Raw genomic sequence first — 24,710 nt, forward strand, 5'->3', positions numbered from 1 at the left:
AGCACCTAGGCACAAAGTGTGGTGCTCTTTTGGTGTGGTGGCATCTACACTGCGGAACTCCCTGCCTCTTGAAAATCAGGCTTCATTGCACTCTTTTTGGCAACTACTAAATACACTCTCTTTGTTATATAAAACTTTATTTATTTGTTTTTTTAAATTAAAATTTTACAGAGATGTATCAGACATAAAAACAAGATTCCAAAGAATCTCCTGGACTTCCCTCCTCCCCTTTGTGGGTCCTATTATTTATCATTTCCTCCTGCGTCTTTTATGATAGTCCAAATCTTTTACATCTCCATTGTATTCGGAATTCCCCCTCAAACTACAAGTGATGTTCCAATCCTACTAACAAAATATTCTCACTTAGACAAGCCTGTTCAGGCGTCTGGAAAGTTGGTCTGTTTTTATTTTGTTGTCGTTTTAACTTTTTGAAAGTCTTACACTGTTGCTGGTATTAATTCTTCTTGCTGACACTTTTATCACATTGTCTGCTTGGCAAAACTGCCCTCAGATGTTTTCCTGGGGGGCGCTGCTGAGTCGAGTCCTGCAAGGAGGCCGGCCGGCTTAGAGCCCCACTGAGAGGCCGGCACTTGGAGGTCTCTGGCTGATTCTGGGGTCCTCCCCTCCTCCCAAGTGGTGCCTACAGCACATGGGGATGTGGGGGGTGGGTGGGGGTCAAGAATGCTGCCCCAGATGCCCCCGGAGAGCAGGGGGCTGTGCAGGGGTCCCTGGGCACCATCTTGTGGGGCTCCTGCCCTCCCACCGACAGGGCAAAGGCTGTGCCTGGAAGCCAAGTCATATTTGCTCTCTGCCCTAATGACACCCCCAATTGTCTTTGTCGCCCCACCCAGTACCTGGAGCTGCGGTTCAACAAGGTGGTGAGGGTGTGTGGAACAGCCACTTTCATCTTCCAGATGGTGAGTGCAGAATACCAGCCTGGTCTCTCTGCCCCGTCAGTTGTGGGGAAAAGGAGGCCTCTTCTTTTTAAGCTTCTGCCTCGAGCTCCCAGTCCTCCTGCTTAAAACGTGCCATGTCTCCCTCCCTCCCTTCTGTCTTTTCCTCCTTCCTTCCTTCCTGTTGCAGGGATTTATGTATAGGTTATATAGGTTGGGGGGGGGTTGCCCCTCCAGCAGATATCATGCACTACCAAAACCAGCACAATCACTTTTGTGACTTCTGTGACTTGTCCCTGCAAAACACTTCATCACAGTTTCTTCCTATCTATTCAAAGGGCCTTTGCTGCATGATGCCAAATGTAAGAATTCACTGATCAATGTATCCCAATGGCTCACTGGGAAAACTTCAGAAATTCCTAGAGACATGTGAGCTCAGCTACTCAGCAGCCCCTCTGCCTGAGGGATAATCCCTGGCATCCTGAGACCTGAGTGCCAGACAGGTAGCCATTCCAGAAAGAACAAACCCAGATGGAGACAAAAGGGTGGGATGAACTTGGCTGGAAACAGGGAAATGTAAAGATCTCTTTTGTTCCACTTGATGGGTGTTTGGTGGAGGGCAAGGGGAACCATGGGGCAGGGTCCAGGATGCTCACAGTACTGCCACCAGACCTCCCCTTTCATGATGTAACCGTGATGTATGAGTGATGTAGTTTGGGGGGGGTGTAACATGGGGATGAGCAGCTAATAAAAGTTGGGGTTCTCTTTTGTTCGGGGCTTCCATCTTGTTCCACCTGGTGGCAGGTGGGAGTCCTGTGGCGACAGTCTTCAATAAAGACCAAGCCTCCTGGCTGCTCTTTTGCTCTGGTCTTCCTGGCTGGGGTCCTTGTTTTTTGTCCAAGGGAGCCCTCAGATTTCTCCGTTAACAGTTCCTTCCTTCCTTCCTTCTTGCCTTTCTCTTCTTCCCTTTCTTCTTCCGCTTCCTTCTCCCCCCCCCCATGCTGTCGCCCCCGTCCTTCCCTCTCCTTCTTCCTGCCTCGGCTGTGGCGCAGAGCAGCTCCTTCTTTCTCAGACTCACCTCCCTCGCAGGGTTCTTGTTGGGCAGGTGGGGGAGGGAGGGAGACCCAGAGACCCTGGGGGGGGGGGAAATCAAGGTCACGATTCTCCTCTGGAGTCGGCTCCCCCTCCCTCTGGCATGTGGGGTTGCCAGTTGTACACTGCCTCCCATCCTCCGATCTCGGGGCACCTCTCAACCCAAAAAGGCCCTGTGGGGTCCAGTTCACAGTGGGGCTGCCTTTCTCCCCACAGGTGGTGTACATGGGGGTCGTCCTCTACACCCCAGCGCTGGCTCTCAATGCAGGTGAGGAAGTGGACCTGATCCTGGGGGGGCAAGGCTTTTCCGCACTGCAGGCAGCTGGAGCATTTTGGGTGGTCTGGGGGCAGGGAAAGTGGGCAATCTGGAGCCAGCCCCCCACTTGGCTGGCCCAGGGGGGTGGGAGCCAGGCCTCCGGGGAAGGGGGGGGTCCGATGCCGGGCTGCTGCTCTTGAGGGGCCGGCGCTCGGCCACTGGGCCCCTCCCTGAGGACTCTTGCTTGCTTGCAGTGACCAACTTTGACCTCTGGGCCTCTGTGCTGACCATTGGGCTGGTCTGTACCCTTTACACCGCCCTGGTGAGTAGGGGCAAGGGGGCAGCCTGAGGGGGCTGCAGGAGGTTGTGGGCTCCACAGGGCCCCCAAAGAGGGCAAACTCTTGACCCCCGGCCAGGAACAGGGTGGCCCCTGATTGGAGGTTGGCTAGATGTCCTTTGGGAGACCCAGCTCCACAAGTCTATGGTTCTGGGGTGGGGCTGGAGGTGTGAGTGGCCCCTTCTCCTGTCTGGAGCCCCTGGGAAAGTCTAGATTGGTGGCTTCTGACCCCCTTGTTCCCATAAGACCATCCCTAGTGCCCCTCACCCTATAAAATGCATTGCAGTGTTCAAATGGGCAGGTTATAAATTATTATTATTTCTACCCCGCCCATCTGGCTGAGTTTCCCCAGCCACTCTGGGGAATATTTATTGCAGTTTGCACTCCCCACTAAGGAAGAGAATGACACGAGGAAATCCAAAACAGCGACAACTACTTCCGTGCTTAATCAAAATCCCATTTCAACCACAGAATGTATGGACTTGATCCAGGGAAGCCTGATATTCAGGGACCCCTTCAGTGTGCCTCTCAGACCCCCCCACAAAATCCCATTGCCCACCTGCCAGGGGGCAGGACCACACACTGTGGAAACCGTGGGGCAGTGCGATCGCCCCGAATGTTGCCCCCCCTTAACCGCCCCCTCCTTCCCTTTGCAGGGCGGCCTCAAAGCCGTGATCTGGACGGACGTTTTCCAGACCTTTGTCATGTTTGCCGGCCAGGTGGCTGTGATCGTGGTGGGCACCGTCAAAGTGGGCGGCATGGGGCGCGTCTGGCAGCTGGCGGCAGAGAAGGGCAAGGTGTCCGGCATCGAGTAAGTCGGGAGGGGCGGAGGGGGGGCTGGTCCTTCCCATAGTTGTCAACTTTTCCCTTTTTTTGCGAGGAATCCTATTCGGAATAAGGGAATTTCCCTTTAAAAAAGGGAAACTTTGACATTAAGGTCCTCCCGTCTGCTGCCCCGCGGGATGGGCCCAGCAGAACCCAGACTCGGGGCCCCGGAGCCCCTGGCCTTAGAGCCACGGGTGCAGATCCTTCCCTTTGCGCTACACCTCTGCACAAGGAAAGCCCACGGGGAAAGGATCGAGGGGTCTTGGTGGATCCCAAGCTGAACCCGAGCCCAGAGGGTGATGCAGCAGCAAAAAAGACCAATGCTGTTCCAGGCTGCATCTGCAGAAGTCGAGGGTCCAGATCAGGGGAAATCAGAGTCCCACTCGATTCTGCTATATTGTGTCCAGTTCTGGGCACCACAATTTAGGAAGGATGTGGACAAGCTGGGAGGTGGGCAGAGGAGGGAGACCAAGATGATGCAAGGTCTGGAAACAAAGCCTTATGAGGAATGGTGGAAGGAACTGGGGTTGTTCAGCCTGGAAAAGAGGAGACTGAGAAGAGATAGGGTAAAGGTAAAGGGACCCCTGACCATTAGGTCAGTCGTGGCCGACTCTGGGGTTGCGGCACTCATCTCACTTTATTGGCCGAGGGAGCTGGCGTACAGCTTCCGGGTCATGTGGCCAGCACGACTAAGCCGCTTCTGGCGAACCAGAGCAGCGCACGGAAACGCCGTTTACCTTCCCACTGGAGGGGTACCTATTTATCTACTTGCACTTGACGTGCTTTCGAACTGCTAGGTTGGCAGGAGCAGGGACTTAGCAACGGGAGCTCACCCCGTCGCGGGGATTCGAACCACCAACCTTCTGATTGGCAAGTCCTAACCAACACACCTGCTATCCCAGCTATTCCAGCCTGGTTAGCCCCCTAAAAACTCTGATACCCCATTGTTAAAATACAAGATACTCCCATAGAGACTCCTTACACTGCGTTTAAAACCAAAATTGCATTTGGATAGAAACTGTTTCTCAGGCGGCTGGTCCTAGTCTTTATAACCCTGGACCTTCTCAAGGGCTGTCCCATGGAAGATGGAGCACGGAGGGCAGGACTCGAACCCATGGCTTCAAGTTACAAGAAGGGAGATGCTGACTAACATCAGGAATAGCTTTCTGGGGGAATGGACTCCCCTTCCTGGGAGGTTTTAAACAGAGGTTGGATGGCCAGCAGTCAGGGATTCTTGAGCTGTGATTCCTGCATTGTGGGGGGTTGGTCTAGATGACCCCTGGGGTTCCCTCCCCCTCGACCGTTCTCTGCTCCCCTTCCCTCCCCAGCCTGAACCCCGACCCGTACGAGCGCCACACCTTCTGGACCCTGGCCTTTGGGGGCGTCTTCATGATGCTGTCTCTCTACGGGGTCAACCAGTCCCAGGTCCAGCGATACCTCAGCTCTCGCTCGGAGCGGCAGGCCGTGCTGTGAGTGGGGCGCCGTGGGGCAGGGTGGGGGTGCTTGGGAGACGTGGGGCTGAGGGGCCCAGGGTGACCCCGCCTGGAAGCAGGAAGGGGGCAGCTGGCAGGAGGCTGGGGGGCAGCCTAAGGATGTCCTGGGGGAGAGAGGGAGCTATGGGGGGCTTCTATCTGGGGGGGGGCTGACCTCTTTCCCTGTGGAGCATCTGCCTGCCTGCTGGCCCAGATCTTCCTCCTTTGGCCAGATCCACCAGGATGCCTTTGTGGAGCCTCCAGCTCCAGTGGCAGTCTATCTGGATTCTGTGGGGCTTTGGGGGGAGAACAGGATGCGGGGCCTGATCCTCCCTCCCTCTTCTTGTCCCCCCCCTCCAGGTCTTGCTACGCCGTCTTCCCCTGCCAGCAGCTGGTCCTCTGCCTCAGTTGCCTCACCGGCCTGGTGATGTTCGCGTACTACCAGGAGCGTGAGCTGAGTCCGGAGCAGAGCAGCGCCTCCTCCGATCAGGTGGGTCCGGCGATGCTTCTGCCGGGAGAAAGACACCCCCCCAAAAAAAAAAAATCCCGGAGAGGCATTGCGGCTGCCGGTCAGTGCAGGCAATACTGTTACACAAAAAATTGGAGTGGGCTTTTGCCGCCCAGCTCCCCATCCAGGGACCCTGGACCCCCTAAGTGTGTTATCGATCAGAGGAGAATGGGGGGGGGTCTCTGTCCCAGGAGCTGCCCCAGATGATCTTCACAGGCCGGCTTCCATGGGGGGGGGGCAACTGCCCTCCCTGAGTTGCCCCCTGATTTGCATCCCCCCTCCACTTTGCAAACCTCTACTTCAGTTTATTATTATTATTATTATTATTGAAATTTCCCAACAAAATTTACCATAATACTAAAAAAACAAAAAAGTATTTATTATTATTATTATTATTATTATTATTATTATTATTATTATTATTATTATTATTATTTATACCCCGCCCATCTGGCTGGGTTTCCCCAGTCACTTATACATTTCTATTCCCGCCCTCCTCGGATTCCCCCAACTTCCGTTTCTGGTTTATCACTTATTCATTTCTTCTGCGTGTGATTTTCTACACCTTATGTATTGAAATTGAAATCATACTTTATTGAAACATTCTTAGCATTTTAGCCTCATATTTATAATTTCTGTTTATATTTGTCCATTGTAAATGTATTACTTGAGTCCTGCAAGTGAGTTCATTTCAGTATGTGTCAGAGCTGCTACCAGGTCCCAGCTCACATAGGACCACGCCACACAGCGTCCACTTTAAAAGAGTCTTTATTGAGTTACAGGTTTCATTTCCGAACTGCAGCGTGCAGCTCTACACCTTCTGCCCTAGGTCGGCGAAGACCCATCTGAGTCCCCGCCTCTTGCACACCAGCTTAATACCCTAGCCTTGCTCCACCTCCTTCGCCTCTCCCTACGTCTCTGGGTCCTTCTGCCCCCCTGGGACTCCTCCCTTCTACTCTCCTCTGACGCTGACCCCCCTGATCCTTCCGCTTCCTTTCGGCGGGCTTTGGGACCTGGCTCACTCTCCGGGCTGCTTACTGCTCCAGCTTCCGCTGCATTTGAACTTGGCGCGCGCGCCCAACTCTCTACTTTCCTCTTGACCGTTGCCTCGCTCTCTGAGGAGGGCGTGACCACCCCTGACTCGTGCCCTCCCTCCTGCTGACGGCCTCCGGAACCCGATGCCTGGCTGCCTTCCTCCCTGCTGCTCTCAGTCTTGAGCGTGGGTCCCGACTTCCAGCTGCTGCTCTCTGAATCTCCTCTGTTCCCTTCCTCCTGGGGTGTCCCCCCGGATCCTCCCCTTGCTCTGCTCACTGGGGCTCCCTTTTGGGAGTCCTCTGACTCACTGCTTAGGCTTGGAGATCTCGGGTCGTCATCATCACTCATTCTCCCTTCGGCTTCCTCCCCCTCGCTCTCTGTTTCCACCCTTCTCTGCGTCTCTGCTTCTGAACCCCTGACAGTATGTTATTTCTGTATATACATCCCAATCTTTCTTGAAGTCCTTATTGGCCTTATCTTAAGCTTTGCCATTTCTGTGTATTCCATCCACTTTTCCTGCCATTCTTCTTTCATCACTTTTCCATCTTTGAACTAATAAAATATTGTGACGTACCTCAATAAATTCTTCTTGTCTTGTGGTCACTCTGGCAGATGGTTCTCTACTTCGTGATGGACGTCCTTCAGGGAGTGCCCGGCCTCCCCGGCCTCTTTGTGGCTTGCCTCTTCAGCGGCTCCCTCAGGTGAGCTCAGCAGGCAGCCAGCCCTTCCTTCCTTCCTTCCTTGGGGCTCATGAGGACTAGAACCCTTCATTCTTCCCACGGAGGGAGCAGAGCGCAGGGCTTGGCCCGCAGGCTCTGCCAGGTTCGGTCCCCGCCGGCAGCATCTCCAGGGAGGGCTGGGGGGGAAAGCCCCGGAGGGCTGCTGCTGCCGGCCAGTGTCGACATTACGTGCGGCCTAGGACCCTCGTACCTACAGGACTGTCTCTCCTGGTCTGCCCCGCGGAGGACCTTACGGTCCACAAATAGCAACACTTTTGGTGGCCTCAAGGAGGTTAGTTTGGTCTCAACTAGGGCCAGGGCCTTTTCAGCACTGGCCCCGACTTGGAGGAATGCTCTGTCCCAAGAGACCAGGGCCCTGCGGGACTTGACATCTTTCCGCAGGGCCTGCAAGACAGAACTGTTCCGCCTGGCCTTTGGTTTGGACTCGGTCTGACCCTTATGTTTCCCTCCCCTTATGGTCTTGATTTATCGGCTAGTTTTAAAATGAGGCTGCATTTTAAATTGCATCTTAACCTGTATTTTAAATTGATTTCCCCCCCCCTTCTCTTTTTCCCCTATTATGTTTTTACTGTGATTTTATTGGTGTTAGCCACCCTGAGCCCGGTTCTGGCCTGGGAGGGCGGGGTATAAATAAAATTATATATATATATACATATAATTATTACGGAGCCTGTGTTCCTGCTTAGATCTTCCTTTGGAAACATGAGGACTAGAGCCTTGTGTTTATTTCCAGGGAAGGGCATTGCGTCTCCTGGGAGGGCTCTGCCCAAGGGGCTTTTTCTGCCCCCTTCCCTTCGTCTGACCCCCCCCCCCGCCTCTTCTCTCGGCAGCACCATCTCCTCCGCCTTCAACTCCCTGGCCACCGTGACCATGGAGGACCTGATCCGCCCTTACGTGGCCAGCATCCCCGAAGGACGCGCCACACTCTACTCCAAGCTGCTGGGTGAGCTGCCCCGGGGGGAGAGGGGTTGGGGGGCAGGCAGCAGCGTCCCAGTGCCCCCAGCTCCGGCCCAGGGGTGCCCCTGCCTCTCCCCTCCCTCTGACTGGACCCCCTTCTCCCCCCAGCTCTGGCCTACGGACTCCTCTGCCTGGGCATGGCGTACATCTCCTCCATGATGGGTTCGGTGCTGCAGGTAAGGGGTCAGTGGAGGGGGCGGCTGGGGGGGGGAGGATACGATACGATACGATACCTTTATTGTCATTGTCCCTTGCGGAACAATGAAATTGTAAAACTACATAAAACTACCACAAAACTGGGTTTGGAGGCGGTGCACATTGATTTCTTAAAATAATAATTGGGGGTTGGTCTGGATGACCTTTGGGGGTCCCAACTCTACCGTTCTCTGATTCTCTCCCCCCTTAGGCTGCCATCAGCATCTTTGGCATGATGGGGGGCCCTCTGCTGGGGGTCTTCTGCCTGGGCATGTTCTTTCCTTGTGCCAATTCCATGGTGAGTATTGCTGTTTATTTTTTTTGGGGGGGGTGTTAGGAGCTGTTGTTCCCTCCCCCCTCTTTCTCTGGGGTCAGGAGCCTTCCCTTCCTCTCCCCACGCTCCAAAGGGGGCGGCCAGCGTTGAAACTGGCAGAATAGCTGGTGGGGGTTTTTCGTGGGGGTGGCTTGGCCTAGCTTGCAATGGGGGGGGGGGTCGGGATCCCCTTAACGCTCTCTTCCTCGCAATGGGATATTGGCTGTGCCCAAGGCAGGATGGAGAGCAGCAGCAGCAGCTGGGAATACGCAGACATAACATTTTACAAGGACAGAATAGGCGTCACACACAGGAGGAATAAGGATATAGTTTGAATGCTTCACCTCTGGGTTTATAAACCATTTAATGTGTCTAGATGAATGGATGTTGTTAATACTGCAGTTGTTGTGTAAGGGATTGTTATTTTGACTGGAATGCAATTGAGATGAACAAGATTTTTGGACTCAGAAACAAAGCAAGGTCATCAAACCATGCGGGGGGGGGGCACCTAAATTATATAATTTGGCATCTGAACGATTGGGATTTGTCATTGTATTATAATTTGGCACTGTTATACTGAGGCTGCCATTGGATTATTGTCAAAAAAAAAACACCTTCAATTATTATTATTCCCAGGAGATGTCAAGGCAATAAACAACTATTTTACTTTTAAAAGACACCTGAAAGCGGCCCTCTTTAGGGAAGTTTTTAATGTCTGACATTGTATTATATTCGCTTGGAAGCCACCCAGAGTGGCTGGGGAGACCCAGCCAGATGGGCGGGGTATAAATAATAAATTATTATAAATTATTATTACTCTCTTCCTCCTCCTCCTCCTCCTGCTCTTCCTCAGGGGGCCGTCACTGGCTTGGCTGCCGGGCTGGCCATGGCGTTCTGGGTGGGCATCGGGAGCTGGGTGGCCAACCAGGTGTTTGTGCCCCCCGGGACGGGCGCCCCCCAACTGGACGGAAACCTCACAACGGCCGTCATGACGACGCTGCAGACCTTGACAGCGACCCCACAGAGGTAATGGGGAAGGGGGCCGGGAGACCCCAGGATGTGTGTGTGTTTAGGTAGAGCTTACTATTATTTATGGCCTTCCTATCCCCCCCTTTTCTCCAAGGAGGCATCCATGACTCTCCACGCTCCTCATTTAATCCCCACAATGACCCTGCGAGGTAGACCAGGCAGAGAGAGGCAGGGAAGGAGCCTTGTGGCTGGGGGGGGGGAATGTGAGCCCATTTAACCCCTGCATCTCCCCTGCCCAGAGAGGAGGCGTCTGGGGTTGGGCTCCGGTTCCCAGGATGCCTTCCCCATGTTGGCTTCACCTGACCATTGCTGGAAAGAGAGGTTTGGTTGCCCTGAGCGAAGGGGCCGTGGGTCACAAGGGATTCTGGGATGGTACTCTGGGCTCTGGGCTCCCTGTGCTGCAGATCTGAGCCCCCAAAGCCCCCTGCCCAGATCCCAGCGTGGCTTCAGGGCAATTTGTGGTTACAGTGGTACCTCTGGATGCAAACGGGATCCGTTCCAGAGCTCCATTCACATCCAGAAGTGAACGCAAACTGCGCATGCGCGGGTCATGATTTGCTGCTTCTGCGCATGCGCGTGACGTCATATTGAGCATCTGTGCATGCACGAGTGGCGAAACCCGCCGCAGCGCGCAACCTGAAAATCCTTATCCCGAAGTTACTTCAACCCAAAGTATGACTGTATTTTGCTGGGGGTGGGGGAATGCCTGCTCCGTCTGCCCCAGGATTTCCTCCTCCTCCTCCTCCTTTTCCTCTCTTACCTCCAAGCTCTCATCCTGCCATTTCCTTCCAGAACTGTAGAATTGGAAGGGGCCCCTGAGGGTCATCCAGCCCAGCCCCCTGCAATGCACGGTTCAGGCATCCCTGGCAGGCAGCCCCCCCCCCCAGGAAGGAGAGCCCACCGTCTTCCAAGGGAGCTGGTCCCACTGCCCAACGGCTCTGGCGCTCGGAAATTCCTTCTGAGTGTTGAGTCAGAATCTCCTTTCTTGCCCCGTGAAGCCGTTGGGTCGGATCCTTCCCTTTGGAGCGGCAGGAGACAGGCAGGCTCATCAAGGGGCGAGGGAGCCTCTGGGGGGGCAAGCCACAGTCACAATATGGGGGTGCAGCCCTGGCCAGCCCTAGAGGGATGTAAGGACGGCTCCGCTGGGTCTGGACTGGCGGTTGGCTTCCCCAGCGGCCCACTGGGAGACCCCCAAGACCCCCTGCGGCTGGTGGTTGTATAAAAGCCCCCCTCCCATGCGCTCTGGGGGCATTTTCCCAGTCTCAGCTGCCCCCTTTGTGGAAGCCCCTCGTTCCCCACCCTGAGCCCATCCTTAGGACTGGGGCAGGCGGCTGCATCCAGGAGCCGGCATCTCTTTCTTTCTGTGATAGATTTTATTAAAGTTTGGAAGAAGATTTATGAAGGTTAATTTCCAATATCCAAAGTGTCAGAGCTGCTACCAGGTCCCAGCTCACATAGGACCACGCCACACAGCGTCCACTTTAAAAGAGTCTTTATTGAGTTACAGGTTTCATTTCCGAACTGCAGCGTGCAGCTCTACACCTTCTGCCCTAGGTCGGCGAAGACCCATCTGAGTCCCCGCCTCTTGCACACCAGCTTAATACCCTAGCCTTGCTCCACCTCCTTCGCCTCTCCCTACGTCTCTGGGTCCTTCTGCCCCCCTGGGACTCCTCCCTTCTACTCTCCTCTGACGCTGACCCCCCTGATCCTTCCGCTTCCTTTCGGCGGGCTTTGGGACCTGGCTCACTCTCCGGGCTGCTTACTGCTCCAGCTTCCGCTGCATTTGAACTTGGCGCGCGCGCCCAACTCTCTACTTTCCTCTTGACCGTTGCCTCGCTCTCTGAGGAGGGCGTGACCACCCCTGACTCGTGCCCTCCCTCCTGCTGACGGCCTCCGGAACCCGATGCCTGGCTGCCTTCCTCCCTGCTGCTCTCAGTCTTGAGCGTGGGTCCCGACTTCCAGCTGCTGCTCTCTGAATCTCCTCTGTTCCCTTCCTCCTGGGGTGTCCCCCCGGATCCCCCCCTTGCTCTGCTCACTGGGGCTCCCTTTTGGGAGTCCTCTGACTCACTGCTTAGGCTTGGAGATCTCGGGTCGTCATCATCACTCATTCTCCCTTCGGCTTCCTCCCCCTCGCTCTCTGTTTCCACCCTTCTCTGCGTCTCTGCTTCTGAACCCCTGACATCCATCCCCCCCTCGAAGCCCCCCCTTCCCCCCTCCCCGCTGTCAGGTGTGGGTGCTGGGTGCTCCCTCATCATGGGAGGGAATGCTGGATACAGGTCGCTCCCCGTGGGTGGCCGCCAACTGAAAACCTCCGAGTCTTCCCCCTCGCGGTCGTCGACGTTGACTTGTTGCTCTTCCATCTCTGTACCGCCGTGCTCGAACCCGAGGTCCTCCCCGAACACGTCCATGTCAGTCTCTGCGTCGGTCGCTCGACCTGGCATCTCCAGCCACTTCCTGCGCCATTGCTCCTCTGGTCGATCGTCCCACCAATACGAGTTGCCTGATGCCGAACCTGCCGGTGAACCTTCTGGGGAACGGGTGCTCCGTGCGGGTTCCCCTTCTGAGTCGAATCCATGGAACGTGCTGGAAGAAAGTGTGGGTGTGAACAACCAGTCGTCGAAGAAGCTCGCTGGCATGGGTTTGTGTGGGAAGAGGGCATGAAACTCGTCCTTGAGCAGGGGTTCCTCCAAAGCGTAGTCTGGTACCCAGCTATTGGCGCTGGCCCGGGTGCCCTCTCTGGCTAAGAGGTATTCGACTCCCTCCTCCCCCCATCTGGAGTCCAAAATCTCCGTGACCTCGTTGATGTGGTCCTGGTGCTTCACCCCCCGCGTCTCCGTCCGTTCCCGGAGCGGACTTGGCGCCGTCCCTGGCTCCTGGAACCTGTGAGGTGCCTTGTAGGGAGTGAGCACCGACCTGTGGAACACCGGATGCATTCTGGAACCCTCCGGCAGCGCCAGTCGGAAGGCTACCGGGTTGATCTGCGCTTCGACTTGGTACGGACCGATCTGCTTGTGCCCCAACTTCTTCTTGGCAAGTGACCTGGTCGGCACTGCGTGGGCTGCCAACCAGACCCAGTCTCCCACTTGGATCACTTCGCCAACCCGCCTGTGCTTGTCAGCTTGCACCTTGTAGGCGTGCTTAGCTAGCTCCAGCTGCCGTCTGAGTTGATCGTGGACCGCCTGCAGCTCTGACGCGAACGCGTCCGCCGTCTGTGGTTCTCCTTCCCCCACTCTCTCCAGTCCCGGGAAGGTTCTGGGATGCCTCCCATTGTTGGCAAAGAACGGCGTCACTCCTGTGGACACGTGCTTCGTGTTGTTGTAAGCGAACTCGGCTAGCGGCAGGTAATCCACCCACGTCGCAGGCTGTTGATTGGCATAGCATCTCAGGTACTGCTGCATGATGGCATTGACCCTCTCTGCTTGCCCGTTGGTCTGCGGGTGTCTTGCTGATGCCAGATTGACCTTGACATTTAGAAAACCCATCAGCTTCTGCCAGAAAGACGAGATGAACTGGCGTCCGCGGTCGGACAGGATAGACCGTGGCAGGCCATGCACTTTGAACACGTGATCTATGAACAGTTTGGCGGTTTGTTCCGCCGTGGCCACCTTCGCACACGGAATGAAATGTGCCATCTTGGTGAACAAGTCCACCACCACTAGCACAGCTGTCTTGCCTCTCGAGCTGGGTAAATCCGTCACAAAGTCCAGGGCCACCCTCTCCCACGGTTCAAACGGCGTTTGCAGCGGTTCTAACAGTCCCGCCGGTGGTCTGTGTACCGGCTTGGCCCTCTGGCAGGTGTCGCACCTCGCGACGTAGTCCGCGACCTCCCCTCTCAGCCTGGGCCACCAGAAGTCTCTCGCGACTAATTCCATCGTTTTCTCTGTGCCAAAGTGACCGGCCGTGGGTGCGTCGTGCAACTGTTGCAGTACCTTGGCGCGAAGGTCGTCTCCTGGTACATAGACAGCCCCTTTGCGTAGGAGCAAGCCGTCCCGCACCTGGAACTCGTCCGTGGTAGCCGTGCCTCTGAGCAGTTCCGCCATCTTGTCTTGTGCGAATGAGTCGTCCCGCAATGCACGTCGCACCGCATCCAGGTCTACTGTAGCTGAGGCACACGCCCACGCCGTCGGTGCGAAGATGTGCATGGCCGCCGCTGGCGTCACCTCTTCTAGGTATTGCGGTTTTCGGGACAGTGCATCCGCCATGATGTTGGTGTCGCCTGGGACGTACTCTATTCGGAAATTGAAGTCAGCAAAGAACTCCGCCCAACGTATCTGCCTCTGGTTCAGGAACTGAGCCGTGCGCCAGTGCTCCAGATTCTTGTGGTCCGTGCAGACCTGCACCGTGTGCTTGGCGCCGATTAGGAAGTGCCTCCACGCCTTGAAAGCTGCATGAATGGCTAGCAACTCCCTGTCCCAGATGGTGTAGTTCTGCTCCGACTTGCTGAGCTTTCTGGAGTAGAACGCTCCCGGCCGCCACACCCCCTGCGGGTCTCGCTGCAGCAGAACAGCTCCCACGGCTCTGTCTGACGCGTCTGTCTCTACCCTCAACGGTTTACTGGGGTCGATATGCAGCAGTTGCTTCTCCGATGCGAAGAGACGCTTGAGCGCTTGAAAGGACTGCTCCGCCTGCTCCGTCCAGATGAATTTCTTTTTTTTGGAGCTGAGCGTGTCCGTAATTGCTGCCGTCTGCATCGCGAACCCCTTGATAAACTTGCGATAGAAGTTGGCGAAGCCGACAAACCGCTGGACCTCCTTCCGGTTGCGCGGGCTCTTCCAATCCAATACCGCACGAACCTTGGTGCTGTCCATGGCTATCCCCTTGTCCGACAACTTGTATCCCAGGAAATCCACCTCCTTCGTGTCGAACTGGCACTTCTCCAGCTTGGCGTACAGTCTATGTTGTTGCAACCTGCTGAGCACCTCCCTCACGTCTCGGTCGTGAGCTTGCTGCGAGTCCGAGAAAATCAGGATGTCATCCAGGAAGCAGACGCATGTCTTGTAGAGGAGTCCCTCCAACACGTGATGCATAAAAGCTTGAAAACAGTGAGAGCCATTTTGTAATCCAAAGGGCATAACCCTGTACTCGTAGGTGCCCAGCGGTGTGAACATGGCCGTCTTCCACTCATCGCCCTCCCGCATGCGGATGAGATTGTACGCCCCTCGTAGGTCCAACTTGGTGAACACGCGTCCCTTGCGCACCGTCGCGAGGAGGTCGTCAATCCTGGGCATGGGGTAATCAGACGGTTTGGTCATCTGGTTCAAAAGGCGGTAGTCCACAACGAGTCTTTTTTGGGGCGTGTCTTTCTTTTTCACGAAGAAAACGGGACTGCCCCCCACTGCCTTGGACTCTCTGATGAAGCCACGCTCCAGGTTATGCTTGATGAACTGTTTGAGTTCCTGCATTTCATCTTCAGACATGGAGTATAGCCGCCCCTTCGGCAGCGTCGCCCCCGGTAGGAGGTCAATCTTGCAGTCATATGGCCGGTGAGGGGGTAGCTTGTCCGCCTCCTTCTCGCAGAAGACCTCCAAAAAGTTCGCGTATTTGTGGGGGACCGCTTGCAACGTTCCCAACTGCAGTTGTGATTCCTCCTCCTCTCCCTCCCGTCGGGGCAGGATGCAGTGTTCTGCGCAATAAGAGGAGCCGAAGATCAGTTGTCTCTGGTACCAAGCCAGTGTCGGACTGTGCCTGTCCAGCCAACTCATACCCAACACAATGGGCGTGTCCGACAGTTGGGTGACATTAAAACTGATGACTTCCCTGTGGTTGCCAAGGCGCATCACCATTGGTGGCGTCTGCTTCACCACCTGCCCCCCTAGCAACTCTCTGCCATCCACTGTGACGACTTGCAGGGGCAGAGTGGCAGGCAATAGCTGTATAGCGTGCTGCTCCACAAAGCTCTGCGCTATAAAGTCTGCGTTGCTTCCAGAATCCACAGAAAGCGGCACTTCGATAGTGACGCCGTTGGGTAGCTGGAGAGACGCTGTGAGCTGCACCACTGGTTTGGGTGGGAGGGGATCCGTGGGTTGCAATATCGCTGGGGGCTGCTTCACAGATGCGTCTGGCTGGGCCCCAGTGCCTCCGTCTCCAGCCAGACATCGTCGTTTCCCTGTTGTGGTTCTCCTTGCTGCGTTGCTGCAGTCACCATTGCTGAGGCTGCAGTGTGCTTGTGGAGCCTCCGGGGACACTCCTTCGCCAAATGGCCTGGATCCTCGCAGATGTAACACTTCCTGTTCCCTCTAGGAGGCTTCGCTTTCACTGCTGCCGGTGCTAGGGCTCTGGCTGCTGACTGAGCCCTTGCACCTCCAACCTCCATCGGTTCCCCTCCCCCTCCTGGCGGAGGTGTGGATTGCGCCCGCGCTGCTTCCCTCGGAACGAAAGAGAAACTTCTCGCTGCTTCGCGCCCTCCACGTCCTTCATCTCTGCACCATGGACGTTCTTCCAGCCTCACCCCCACAGTCAGCGCCCTTTGGACCACCTCCTGCGTGCTTCGGGGCCTCTCCCCCCTTGCAATTTCATCCTTAACCGCAGAACTTAGACCCTCCCAGAAGAGGTCTCTGACAGGGGGCGAATCCCGATCCCATTCTAAAGCACTGACCAGCGCAAAAAATCGGGCGTGATACTGCCGGACGCTCGCCCTCCCTTGTTTTAGTCCATGAATCTCCCGTCTGGCAAGATCCACATCAATAGTAGACAAAAAACACGCATCCATCGCTTTGATGAAGGCATCTGCATTCTGAAGCGCCGGATCTTTATCCCTCCACAAATTGCGCAGCCAGGCTTTGGCATCCCCATGCAAATGGGACAATATGAACCCCACCTTCTCTTCCTCATCTCTAAAGTCTTTTGCCAGCAGTTGCAGTGCGCACATTACGTCTGCTCTAAAATTAGGGTACTGTTGCAAAGTCCCATCGAAGTGAGCCACAAGCCCTCCTGCTCTCCGTGCCAATCCCACGCCCTCCGGTCTGGGTCCCGGTTGCCCTTGCTTAACAAGCATTTCAAACCTGGCGTGTAGGTCTCTGTAGGCGGCTGTAGTCTCCTCCTCCCGTTTCTTGGAAGCCAATACCTCTGAGGACAACTGGGTCACTGCCTCTTGCAGCGCGGAGATCCTCTGTTCTTCCGTCATCTTGCTAACCTTTGTGAGCTTGCTTACAGACACCCCTCTTCCTCCCCTAGCGGCTTCTGCTCCCGCTGCGAGGTTTCAGGTTTCTGAAGCTTTGATGAGATGGGTCTTACTGTCAGAGCTGCTACCAGGTCCCAGCTCACATAGGACCACGCCACACAGCGTCCACTTTAAAAGAGTCTTTATTGAGTTACAGGTTTCATTTCCGAACTGCAGCGTGCAGCTCTACACCTTCTGCCCTAGGTCGGCGAAGACCCATCTGAGTCCCCGCCTCTTGCACACCAGCTTAATACCCTAGCCTTGCTCCACCTCCTTCGCCTCTCCCTACGTCTCTGGGTCCTTCTGCCCCCCTGGGACTCCTCCCTTCTACTCTCCTCTGACGCTGACCCCCCTGATCCTTCCGCTTCCTTTCGGCGGGCTTTGGGACCTGGCTCACTCTCCGGGCTGCTTACTGCTCCAGCTTCCGCTGCATTTGAACTTGGCGCGCGCGCCCAACTCTCTACTTTCCTCTTGACCGTTGCCTCGCTCTCTGAGGAGGGCGTGACCACCCCTGACTCGTGCCCTCCCTCCTGCTGACGGCCTCCGGAACCCGATGCCTGGCTGCCTTCCTCCCTGCTGCTCTCAGTCTTGAGCGTGGGTCCCGACTTCCAGCTGCTGCTCTCTGAATCTCCTCTGTTCCCTTCCTCCTGGGGTGTCCCCCCGGATCCCCCCCTTGCTCTGCTCACTGGGGCTCCCTTTTGGGAGTCCTCTGACTCACTGCTTAGGCTTGGAGATCTCGGGTCGTCATCATCACTCATTCTCCCTTCGGCTTCCTCCCCCTCGCTCTCTGTTTCCACCCTTCTCTGCGTCTCTGCTTCTGAACCCCTGACACAAAGGTTAAAGATACTGATGTAAATAAAAACTCAAAGCAGAAGAAGGGCAAAGGGAGAGTAGAAAAGAAAAAAGGAGAACTCTCTGTAGAAAATTATTCAAAACACTCCCTTCAAGATAAACACCCCCTTTCTGCCTCTTGCTGCAGGGTCACGGGGCTGCGCAAGTTCTACAACCTGTCGTACCTGTGGTACAGCGCACACAACTCAACCACCGTCATTGTCGTGGGACTGCTGGTCAGTCTCCTCACAGGTAGGCCGGGAGCACGGGTGGCGCTTGATTTCGTAGTCGCCCCAAGATTCGGGACGGAGGAAATTTGAAAGGACTTCTTCTTGCAGTTTGCAGTTTGTCGTTAACCTGCGGAACTCCCTCCCTCAGGAGGCAATGATGGCCGCCAAGTTGGATGCTTTTAAAACAGGATCAGATAAATTCACGGAGGGAAAGAGGGCTGTTGATGTCTCCCAGCCAAAGTCAGAGACAGGAGTGCTTCTGAAGTTGCTGGAAGCCACAGGAGGGGAGAGTTGCTCTTGTGTTCGAATCCTGCTGGCGGGTTTCCCATAATGGGCACCTGGTTGGCCACTGTGAGAACAGGAGGCTGGGCTGATGGGCCCTTCAGAGGTTCTTGCGACTGGAGGAGCAGAGCTGGCCCAAGTCAGAAGAGGCAAAGGGGGCAGGGGCTGGGGTCTGTGTGCGTATTCTGCACCCGGCGAGCCAGGGGGTGAGGCCTCTGCCCCCCCCTGCCATTGCAGACTAGTGGCCTTCAGCAGAAGGGGGGTGGGATCCTTATTTCATTCCTCTTAGAAGCCTCCACCAGCATTTCATAGTAGGGGGGGGTGTTCAATAATAATAATAATTTATTATTTGTACCCTGCCCATCTGGCTGGGTTTCCCCAGCTACTCTGGGCAGTTTCCAACAAAGAAAAAAATACATTAAAATGTCATACATTAAAAACTTCCCTGAACTGGGCTGCCTTCAGGTGTCTTCTAAATGTCAGGTAGTTGTTTATCTCTTTGACATCTGGTGGGAGGGCGTTCCACAGGGCGGGTGCCACCACCGAAAAGGCCCTCTAATAAATGTATAAAATCAAGCCTCACTAATGAATGTATAAAATCAGCCTGGAGTTGGGGGCATGGAAGGCAGAAGGGTGAAGTGGGGGGGGGTTCCGGGGGGGCCCTTCCAACCAGCACCCTTTGTGCGCCTTCGCTGTGCCTTGGCATTCTGCCTGGCAGCTGGGCTCATGCCACACTGCGGGTGCCTAGGAGGCCGAACAGGGCTGCCTCTCCCGGCCCCACCAGGAGGAGGCGTGACGCTGCTGGAGCCCAGTAACGCTGCCTTCTTCCCCCCCCCCAGGCCCCACGCGGGGGGAGGACGTGGACCCCCGGACCATCTTCCCCGTGTTGCCCCGCCTGTTCTGCTGCTTGCCGGCGAGGTACCGAGAGAAGCTGCGCTGCGGGGTCTGCAGCCCCCAAGAGGTGAGGACTTCTGCGTGCGCCTGGGGGGGGGGAGTTCTGGGAGGGGGCAGGCTGGGCAAGGCGACCTCCCATGCACTTTGGAGCCCTGAGGAAGCGTGCTGAGGGGGGTTGGAGCAAAAAAAGAGGGGTTGTGAGGAGCTCCAGAAAGAGCCCCCCAAACTGCGAAAGGGGCGCTAAAGCAGCAAATGCAAAGAAGGGTAAGCGAGGGGGAAGTTTGGTGTCCTCAGAAAAGGGAGCAAGTGGAGGCTGCAGGCTCCTGTCCTGGGACCGTCGTTGTTCAGCGTCTTTCTAAATGACTTGGGTGGCGCTGTGGGTTAAGCCACTGAGCCTAGGACTTGCCGATCAGAAGGTCAGCAGTTCGAATCCCCGCAATGACGGGGTGAGCTCCCGTTGCTCGGTCCCTGCTCCTGCCAAGCTAGCAGTTCGAAAGCACCTCAAAGTGCAAGTAGATAAGTAGGTACCGCTCCGGCGGGAAGGTAAACGGCGTTTCCGTGCGTTGCTCTGGTTCACCAGAAGCGGCTTAGTCCTGCTGGCCACATGACCCAGAAGCTGTGCGCCGGCTCCCTCGGCCAATAAAGCGAGATGAGCGCCGCAGCCCCAGAGTCGGCCACGACTGGACCTAACGGTCAGGGGTCCCTTTACCTTTTAAATGATTTGGATGAAGGAATTGAGGGGATCCTCGCCCACAATTTGCAGATGGGGTAGCTGATGCCACAGAAGTCAGAATCAGAATTCAAAAGGACCGTAACAGAGTGGAGAACTGGGCGCAATTCACAGAAATGAATTTCCATAGGGACAAAGGTCACGTTCTGTATTTAGACAGGAAGAACCAGGTGCACAAATAGAAGGTTATTATGATTATTAGATTTATCTATCGCCCCCCGTGACAAAATCTCAGGGCAGTTCACAAGGTGAGGGACACCTAGCTTGTGAACAGGATCTTGGGGTCTTAGTAGACCACAAGCAGAACAGGAGTCAACCGTGTGATGCAGCAGCAAAAATGGCTAATGCTATTCTAGGCTGCATCCACAGAAGTCTAGTGTCCAGATCAAGGAAAGGAATAGTCCCACTCGATTCTGCCTTGGTCAGACCCCCACCTAGGATCCCGTGTCCAGATCTGGGCACCACAATTTGAGAAGGATGTTGATAAGCTGGAAGGTGGGCAGAGGAGGGAGACCCAGAGGATCACGGGTCTGGGAACTAAGCGTTTTGAGGAACAGTTGAAGGAGCTGGGTATGTCTAGCCTGGAAAAGAGGAGACTGAGAAGAGATTGCAGAGCCATCTTCAAATATCTCAAGGGCTGTTGCATGGAAGAGGGAACAATCTTGTTTTCTCCTGCTCTGGAGGGCAGGACTCGAACCCATGGCTTCTAGTGACAAAAAGGGAGATTCTGACTCAACATCAGGAAGAGCTTTCTGACCATAAGAGCTGGGACTCCGTTTCATTGGAGCTTTTGAAGCAGAGGTCGGATGGCCGTCAGTCAGGGATTCTTGAGCTGAGATCCCCATGTTCCAAGGGGCTGGACTAGATGGCGCTGGAGGTCCCTTCGAACTTTAAAATTCTGTGGTTCTAAGCAATGCAGATGGTTCTGCTGGTGCAGAAAAACCGCATCCCTGCAGAGCCGGAGTTTGACTTGTGCCCTTTCTCTCTCTCTCTTTCTCTCTCTCTCTCTCTCTCTCTCTCTCTCTCTCTCTCTCTGCCCAGGACGTAAACTGCCCAGAGCCGGTTCCCCTGGCTGTGGAGAAGACCAGCAATGGGCTGCTGAACGGTCTGCCGGAGGGGCTGCCCCTTGGGGGGGGCGATGAGGGAGAGGAGCCCCCCGGGGAGGGGGCGGCCCGGCCAGGCGGGAGCCACAGCTATATCCTGCGGGAGACAGCCCTCTGAGCGGGACGGCGGGAGCGTCTGTGGGGCTTGCCTCTGTTCCGAGAGAGGACCCCCCCCCGGGAGAAGGGGGTCCCGGACCCTCCTTGGGGCCGCTCTGCACTGGATCCTGGATGAGCACTGGAGGGGGGTCAGGCCGGACCCCACGCCTGGGTGATGGAGCAGCCCTTTCCGGGGTCCCTCCTGCCATACTGTGAATGTGCCAATCTCTTAAGTGTGGGTGGGGGGCTTCGGCCCCCCGTAACTCAAGCACACTGGGCGAGGCAGGAGTGTCTGGGTCCTCCTGCCACCCAAACGCCCTCTGAGCCCTCCAGCCCACCCACCTGAGGCCTCACCAAAGACGCCCCCCTGGACCTTCAGTGGGGTGGGGGGCGACCCTCTCATTCCATTCCCCCCCCAGCAGCCCTTCCACCAAGTGTGGGGGGGGGGAGCACAGACATTCCTCCATCTCAGCGGCTTCCTTGACGGTAGGCCCCCCCCCCGTCCGCTCATGGGCCTCGTCATCCCCTCTCCTTTCCTGTTTTCTGTACCCCGTGTTGCGCTTCCTCTGAGCGGTTCTGTTTCCCCGGTTCTTTGCCTTTCTGACGATGCTCAGAGGAGGATTTTGGCTGCTGTTAATAAAAATGGTTCTTGTTGCTGCTGGCTGCTTCGTGGGTGGAAGCTGGGGGCTGGGGGAGCCGGGTTCAAAGCTGGGCTGCTCTCGGAAGACGTCTGGGGCTCTGCTCAAGGGGCCCAATGTGTATGTGGGGCCCATTGTTGTGTCATTACCTTTATAATACTTAGTTAATACAGGACCACCTCTCCTGGTCTGCCCTGAAGGTCCACAAATGACAACACTTTGGAGGTCGCAAGGTGGTTAGACTGGTCTCAACTAGGGCCAGGGCCTTTTCAGTACTGGCCCCAACATGGTGGAACGCTCTGTCACAAGAGACCAGGGCCCTGCGGGACATGACATCTTTCCGCAGGGTCTGCAAGACGGAGCTTTTTCCGTCTGGCCTTTGCTTTGGACTCAGTCTGACCCTTATGTTTCCCTCCCCATATGGTTTTGACTTTTAAAATGAGGCTGCATTTTAAATTGCATTTTAACCTGTATTTTAATTCCCCCCCCTTTTTTTTCCTTATGTTTTTCTGAAGTTTTTATTGGTGTTAGCTGCCCTGAGCCTGGCTCTGGGAGGGCGAGGTATAAATATTAATACATTTTATTAATATTACTATTACTATTATAACGCACCTTTGCTCCCCAGGAGCTCAGCAGCCATGTGAGGTCGACCAGGCTTAGGAAAAGACAGAATGGTCAGCCAAGGAGCTTCATGGCCAAGTGGTGATTTGAACCCTTTTCTCTCCGGTCCCAGTCCAGCACTCTTACCACTACTCCATACTGCCTCATGCAAGCCACAGTCAGGGATGCAGGCGGAGGGGGGGGGCTGGAAATCACAGGCTGGATAGACCCTGGAAAACAGGAGGAAGTGGCGGCCAACCCCTTGGGAAGAAGACGAGATAGATGTATGGAGGAGAATCATAGAATCCTAGAGTTGGAAGAGACCACAAGGGCCATCGAGTCCAACCCCCTGCCAAGCAGGAAACACCATCAGAGCACTCCTGACATATGGTTGTCAAGCCTCTGCTTAAAGACCTCCAAAGTAGGAGACTCCACCACACTCCTTGGCAGCAAATTCCACTGTTGAACAGCTCTTACTGTCAGGAAGTTCTTCCTAATGTTTAGGTGGAATCTTCCTTCTTGTAGTTTGGATCCATTGCTCCGTGTCCGCTTCTCTGGAGCAGCAGAAAACAACCTTTCTCCCTCCTCTATATGACATCCTTTTATATATTTGAACATGGCTATCATATCACCCCTTAACCTCCTCTTCTCCAGGCTAAACATGCCCAGCTCCCTTAGCCGTTCCTCATAAGGCATCGTTTCCAGGCCTTGGACCATTTTGGTTGCCCTCCTCTGGACACGTTCCAGTTTGTCAGTGTCCTTCTTGAACTGTGGTGCCCAGAACTGGACACAGTACTCCAGGTGAGGTCTGACCAGAGAAGAATACAGTGGCACTATTACTTCCCTTGATCTAGATGCTATACTCCTATTGATGCAGCCCGGAATTGCATTGGCTTTTTTAGCTGCCGCGTCACACTGTTGGCTCATGTCAAGTTTGTGGTCAACCAAGACTCCTAGAAGGCTCTGGGTGGGAAAGTCGCCAGGGAGCTTGAACCCTTCTTGCCCACCTCCCACAGCCCCCTCGTTGGCCTCTGCGAGAACAGGATCCCTGCGTTGCAGGGGGTTGGACTAGATGACCGCAGGCTCCCTTCCACTCTGCCATTCTAGGATTCTGTGTCTAGATGGGTCCCCTTGGGCCGGATCCAGCAGCCAGGCCCTTCTGTGCCAGGAGACAAGCTGCCGCTCTTTCCCCTGGGTTTGGGGGTCCCTGGCGGGGCTTCCAGCTTCGGGGAACTTGGGTTGGTGGGTCCCTGGTGTCCTTCCCCACAAAAGAGGTCAACCGTGGGGGGAATTGGGGAGGCAGCGCAGAAGCAATGGTGTCTTTGCAGCTCCCTGTGACCCTCTGGCTTTTCCTGCAGCCATGGTTGCCCTCCTTTAACACCTTTGGGGGTTTCGGCTTCCAAATTGGGTCCGTCTCCTGCTTGGCCCGTCGCCTTTAAAGGAGGGCAGCCAGAATGAGAACGAAGCCAAGCCTGATGAGGAGCGGTTGAAGGAGCTGGAGAAGAGGAGACATGAGAGCCACCTTCCAATATCTCATGGGTTGTCCCATGGAAGAGGGAACAAGCTTGTTTTCTCCTGCTGTAGAGGGTAAGGCTCGAACCCGTGGCTTCCAAGTGACAAGGAAGAAGATTCCGACGAAACCTCAGGAAGAAGTTTCTGATGGAAAGAGCTGTTCAACCGTGGAACGGTTTCCCTTGGGAGGTGGTGCGTTCTCCTTCCTTGGAGGTTTTTAAGCAGACTGAATGGCCATCTGACTTAGTTGAGATTGCCGCATTGCCGGGGGTTGGACTAGATGACCCCTGGGGTCCCTTCAGCTCTATGATTCTTTGAAACTGTGGAACTTCCTCCCCGATGCCCATTCTGGGAAACCCAAAAGCAGGATTGGAACCCCAGAGCCCTCTCCTCTCCTGCCCTTTCCAGCAACTGCACAAAACAAATGAAATGCCTGAAACGGGAAGTAATCGACTAGAAATAAACAAAATAATAAAAATCAAAAAGTTTAAGGAAAAATTGTACAAAGCCTTAACGGGATGCCGGCCACAAACCTCATTAAGGCTTTGTACAATTCTAGGTTTTTCTGATTCTTTCCTTAAACTTTCATTTGTTGTGTAATTTCTCCGTTCCATGACTGTGTCCCCGTCCCCCCCGCTTTCCAGCAACTGGCATTCAAGAGCCTTGCTGCCTCCTGTGGCAATGAGTTCCGTAGGTTAACTGCACGAAGAAGTCCTAGCAGCTCTGGAGGCCTCGCCTCGGTGCCCCACATGCCACCCCTTCCCCCATGCTCCTCTGCCCCATAAGCCGCTCTCCCTGGCTCCTGCTGTGGGCCCTTAAGCCGTGGGGAGGGAGGGGGGGTGGCCCATCTGCTGAGTGGCTGAGTCAACTTTTCCTGGGAACGTCAACGCCAATTCACCCCCTAAAAATATCTCTTGTCTGGGAGCAGCTGGACTTTTGCAGGGCTGGGTGACCCCTCTTTCCACGGACCTTTGAGGGTCCTG

General features: G+C 55.3%; 1 protein-coding gene across 2 annotated transcripts in view; it reads left to right on the plus strand.

Moving 5' to 3' along the window:
- SLC5A6 (solute carrier family 5 member 6) overlaps positions 1-21,631 on the plus strand; it is a 28,620-nt gene extending 6,989 nt beyond the window's left edge. For both annotated transcript variants that reach the window (XM_082217611.1, XM_082217610.1), the window contains 14 exons: positions 852-917; positions 2,202-2,253; positions 2,496-2,563; positions 3,235-3,389; positions 4,732-4,872; positions 5,236-5,365; positions 7,031-7,119; positions 7,989-8,101; positions 8,224-8,291; positions 8,522-8,608; positions 9,477-9,649; positions 17,791-17,894; positions 18,994-19,115; positions 20,820-21,631. In XM_082217611.1, coding sequence (XP_082073737.1) covers positions 852-917; positions 2,202-2,253; positions 2,496-2,563; positions 3,235-3,389; positions 4,732-4,872; positions 5,236-5,365; positions 7,031-7,119; positions 7,989-8,101; positions 8,224-8,291; positions 8,522-8,608; positions 9,477-9,649; positions 17,791-17,894; positions 18,994-19,115; positions 20,820-20,999 — 1,548 coding nt within the window. In that variant the 3' untranslated portion in view covers positions 21,000-21,631. The remainder of the gene's footprint in view (positions 1-851; positions 918-2,201; positions 2,254-2,495; positions 2,564-3,234; positions 3,390-4,731; positions 4,873-5,235; positions 5,366-7,030; positions 7,120-7,988; positions 8,102-8,223; positions 8,292-8,521; positions 8,609-9,476; positions 9,650-17,790; positions 17,895-18,993; positions 19,116-20,819) is intronic.
- Positions 21,632-24,710: the final 3,079 nt, after the last annotated feature.

Source organism: Podarcis vaucheri, assembly GCF_965113315.1.
Source record: "Podarcis vaucheri genome assembly, chromosome: 3".
Classification (NCBI taxonomy): Eukaryota; Metazoa; Chordata; class Lepidosauria; order Squamata; family Lacertidae; genus Podarcis; species Podarcis vaucheri.